This window comes from Zerene cesonia, unplaced genomic scaffold (assembly GCF_012273895.1).
Source record: "Zerene cesonia ecotype Mississippi unplaced genomic scaffold, Zerene_cesonia_1.1 Zces_u001, whole genome shotgun sequence".
In the NCBI taxonomy this organism is placed as follows: Eukaryota; Metazoa; Arthropoda; class Insecta; order Lepidoptera; family Pieridae; genus Zerene; species Zerene cesonia.
The window spans coordinates 317,777-322,814 of NW_024045131.1; the positions used below are offsets into that span (position 1 = coordinate 317,777).

At 43.7% G+C, this 5,038-nt stretch overlaps 1 protein-coding gene across 1 annotated transcript in view; it reads left to right on the forward strand.

Moving 5' to 3' along the window:
• Window positions 1-5,038, forward strand: part of LOC119838058 (copper-transporting ATPase 2-like) — a 55,414-nt gene that overhangs the window by 39,065 nt on the left and 11,311 nt on the right. The window contains exons 16-19 of the mRNA XM_038363865.1: window positions 623-731; window positions 1,343-1,502; window positions 2,008-2,107; window positions 2,401-2,595. Of these exons, the coding sequence (XP_038219793.1) occupies window positions 623-731; window positions 1,343-1,502; window positions 2,008-2,107; window positions 2,401-2,595 (564 nt within the window). The remainder of the gene's footprint in view (window positions 1-622; window positions 732-1,342; window positions 1,503-2,007; window positions 2,108-2,400; window positions 2,596-5,038) is intronic.

Sequence of the window (5,038 nt, forward strand, 5' to 3'; positions counted from 1 at the left end):
GCACTAAATGAGCACTAAATTTTGAGATATAATTCGAGTGATTCTGCCGACTTGACCTTTCTAGCTTTACAGACGTTGTAAATTAACTATTCGAAATGTGATTGGTTAAATATATCATAAGCATAAAAATCTATCTAATTCTTCATTAATGCGTGCACTTTCGCGCGTAATGTATACCACTCTCTTGAATAATAAATGATTAATTAAAATGAATAAAAAATTCCTATTAAAAACTTTTGATACTACTAAATTCAAATTTTGCCGCCCTAGAAAATATGCCACCCTGGGCACTAGCTCTGACTGCCCCTAGTGTAAATCCACCACTGCATACAGCTGGATATTTTCCATTAAAATGTGTATTTTCTAGACTATTATTATAAAAGAGACTTCTGTATGTTTGAAACGTTTTCACGGAAAAACCAATGGACCGATTTAAAAATATTTTTCACCATTAGAAAGCTGCAACTTCACTGCGTGACATAGGCTATATGTACGTATCACGGGCGAAGCCGGAGCGAACAACTAATAGTCAATATTTTCTGATACTTAGTGAACACATTAGTAAAACTCTAACTCAACCTACAGAGAGAGTAAGTGAATTATAATGTGATTGTTTGCGCAGGTGGTGCCGGGCGCTAAAATACCAGTCGATGGTAAAGTGTTATCCGGCCAGAGCACGTGCGACGAGTCATTGATAACCGGAGAGTCTATGCCTGTACCCAAGTCTAAAGGTACGCTGGATATCTAGAAACAAGATTTGACTTGTTATTTTCATATATTTTCACTATATAAATACCATAATAACCAAATAAGATCTTCTGTCTCTCTTGCTTATCAAAATTTCATACAACTCCATTGTGTATTATATGTTTTAGAAAGGTTTAAGAGATGATATTTATTACATCAACATCGACCTGTATATTATTGCCAAATAACCTAACTTGTAATATAAGATAGTAAAGATCACACATTAGCATATCGTCCATATACATGTCCAACAATTTAAATTTTTCGGTATCGAGAAGAATTGACCATGACCTGATAGTATCCAATATGTAGTTCTATGTGTAAAATAACATAACATATCACAATGGTGACAGCCGCATCATTATTAGTCTTTAATCCACACATTGAGTATGAGTTGGTAGTATGTTATCTCCAGATCGTTGCGACAATGAACATGTTATATTAAAAGAGCAACTACAGAGTCTCTTGCCGGCTCTTCTCTGTAGAAACTGCCTTCCGAACCGGTGGTAAATGTTATAACTGTGTTATGACGATGCAAAAGTGCTTCTATAGGAAGTCTAATTGAATAAATAAATGTTAGAGTTTGAATGCTTAGACTCGCTCGTGCTGGGCGGCAGCATCAACCAGCACGGCGCGCTGGTGATGGCGGCGACGCACACGGGCGACGCGTCGGCGCTGGCGCAGATCGTGCGGCTCGTGGAGGACGCGCAGACCAGCCGCGCGCCCGTGCAGCGCCTCGCCGACACCATCGCGGGGTGACTATCACTCCACCCCACTGTCACTCTTATCTGTGCTAGTATTATAAAGCTGAAGGGTTTGTTTGTTTGTTTGAACGCACCCATCTTGAGGAACTACTAGTCCGATTTGAAATTCAGTGTTAGATAGCCATTTATTGAGGAAGGCTATAGGCTATATATGTACCACGGGTGAAACCGGGGCGAACCGCTAGTCATTAAATAATCGCACACATTGATTTCGAAACCCCAAGACGCATATTGTGACATTTCAAAAACGTCCATATGAAATATGGACTACTTTTTACAAAATTTTAAACTATTTTATGGATCATATTATTATTAACTAATTAGGTAACATATTGATTAAAATAGTTAATTATATTATGCAGACCTCTGACTATCTGCAAAGTCAGAGAGTAAATATTAAGCCTAGACTACTGCTGCTTAAATAATCGAGCTTTCCACCTTACAGACAGACAACAACTGTGTCCTATCTCCTGTCCATAACATAACACGATTTCAGGTATTTCGTACCAATCGTAGTGTTCCTCTCCGTGCTGACCCTCGTCTGCTGGATGATCAGCGGCGCGATAGACATATCGAGGATAAAGAGTATCACGCCGGTTAGTTTTACAATATTTTAACAGGAGGTTAGGTTAGGTTATTGAAAAATATGTGTTTGGTACTTTTTTTTTACTATTAGCTTGTACGTTAATCAACAACTATTCAAAATATTATTTATATACTTGTTTATAAATTTATATTTGATTTTTCTGATTTGTCATTCAACATTTGACAGTTTAATATATTATACGATTTGCAAAGCAGTACAAGTGTCCTCCCAGTAATTTCAATAGAGATTATAAAAAAAAAACTAAGCTTTTAACTTACTTAAACTGTATTTTTCGGTTCGCAGCCGATGTACCGCAACTTCTCGGACTGGGAGCTGATCGTGCAAACGTCGTTCCACTTCGCGCTGTCCGTGCTCGCGATCGCGTGCCCGTGCGCGCTGGGGCTGGCCACGCCCACCGCGGTCATGGTCGCCACGGGCGTGGGCGCCTCGCTCGGCCTGCTCATCAAGGGCGCCGAGCCGCTGGAGCACGCGCACAAGGTGCGGTCACGGTCACGGTCACGGTTTCGGTCGTGAATAGTATCGTGTCGACTGTGATGTCAATTGCCTTGGCAATGGTCGTGGTTGTGGTCATTGCAATGATATTGTGATCACGATCATGCTTATTGTTGGATTTACGGTCATGGTGGTTATTGTGGTCGATATAGCGTTTGTGGATATGATCACTGTGATCTACACTAATGCCTTGAAGAGGAAGTATTTGTATTTTTGTTTGTAATAGATGGACTCATAAACTACTGGACAGAATGACATAGACTACATATGTCCCACGGGCGAAGCCGGGGCGGACAGCTAGTAAGTAATATCGTTCTACCGATCATAGTCATTACTATTAAAATCGGTTTAGCTATCTAGAATTATAAGACGCTCAAGTTACATTTTTTTTTACGGCTTCCTGGGCAGTAACCATTCGAACTGTAACGGAAATGAAAATAAACAAAATCTAAAATTGTTAGTTAACAGTAACTCACGCTTGAAGAAACACGTTATGAACACAAGAAATACTGATCGCTGAATTTGAACTAAATTCTAGTTGTAACTGAGGCAGTTATTAAAAAGTTCTATAAGAATATCTATACATAATTAGAAAATACCATCTGGTGCACGTTGCATATTCAGGCCATAGTAATAGCAGGCTGTTGTCGTAGCAGGCCATGCTCGTAGCAGGCTATTGACGTAGCAGGCCATGCTCGTAGCAGGCCATGCTCGTAGCAGGCAATTCTCGTAGCAGACTATACTCGTAGTAGGCTACTGTCGTAGCAGACTATACTCGTAGTAGGCTACTGTCGTAGCAGGCTATTGACGTAGCAGGCCATGCTCGTAGCAGGAAATGCTCGTAGCAGGCTATGCTCGTAGCAGACTATAAGCGTAGCAGGCTATTGTCGTAGCAGGCTATACTCGCAGCAGGCTATACTCGTAGCAGGCTATTCTTGTAGCAGGCTATTGTCGTAGCAGGCTATGCTCTTAGCAGGCATATATATAGCAGGCTCTACATCTGGAGTGAGGCCATCGAGAATCAAGGTGAAGCACTTGCTGTCTCCCTCGATATTTCGAAGGCCTTCGACAGGGTCTGGCATGATAGTCTTATCGGCAAGCTTCCATCTTACGGTCTGCCTACTGGTTTATGCGCCTGGATCTCAGATTTTCTGAGAGGCCGGTCGATTCGTGTAGTCGTCGATGGCTGCTCGTCCGACCAACTGGCTATAAATGCCGGGGTCCCTCAGGGATCAGTGCTCTCCGCAACATTATTTCTGCTACACATTAACGATCTGCTGAAGCCCGGTATCTATGGGTACGCAGACGATAGCACTGTTGTGGAGAGTTACACATCCAGCGCGCGAGCCAGTACGGCACAAATCCAGTGTCTTAGACAGGCGATGGTCGATCGTGTTAACTTGTCCTTACAGGCAGTATCCGACTGGGGTGATGCCAATCTGGTCAAGTTCAATGCGACAAAGACCCAGGCGTGTCTTTTCTCCGCTAAAAGGAGTCCATTCCAACTGACTCCGACTTTCCAAGGAGTGTCCGTGCCGATTTCTGACCACCTCGAGCTTCTTGGTATCACCTTAACGCCTACTCTGAACTTTGGTTCATATATTGAATCAAAAGCCCAAGTAGCCTCGAAAAAGCTTGGTATTCTGGCGAAGGTGAGACAGTATTTCAGCCCAGGACAGTTGCTCAATCTCTACCAAGCACAAGTCCGGTCGTGCATGGAATACTGCTCTCACCTCTGGGATGGCTCTGCCAAATATCAGCTGGAGACGCTTGAGGCGATAGAGAGGCGTGCTAAGAAGCTCATAAACGATGATGATCTGGTAGGCAAAAGACTACAGAGCCTCGCTCATCGCCGTAGAGTGGCTAGTCTATCGGTCTTTTATCGGATACACTTTGGAGAGTGCGCTGCGGAATTACACAACTTGATTCCGCCATCCCCATTCTTCCATCGATCATCGAGGCGCACAGACTCTAGGCACCGCTTCATGGTGGACGTTCCATGTACCCGGACTAAGCGGTTCGACTCTACATTTTTTATTCGAACCGCAAGGGACTGGAACATGCTTCCTGAGTCTGTGTTCCCTGATGGATATAATCTGGGGATCTTCAAAAGTAGAGTGAACAGGTACCTTCTAGGGAAGCGCGCTCCATCTTAGGCTACATCTACGCTTACCACCAGGCGAGATGGTAGTCAAGCGCTTCCCTATCACACAAAAAAAAGGCTATACTCTTAGCAGGCTATTGTCGTAGCAGGCTATACTCGTAGCAGGATATTGTCGTAGCAGGCTATACTCGTAGCAGGATATTGTCGTAGCAGGCTATGGTCGTAACGGTTCCACTCGTTCCCGCGCAGGTGAAGACGGTGGTGTTCGACAAGACGGGCACGATCACGCGCGGGTGCGCGCGGGTGGCGCGCGTGGCGCTGCTC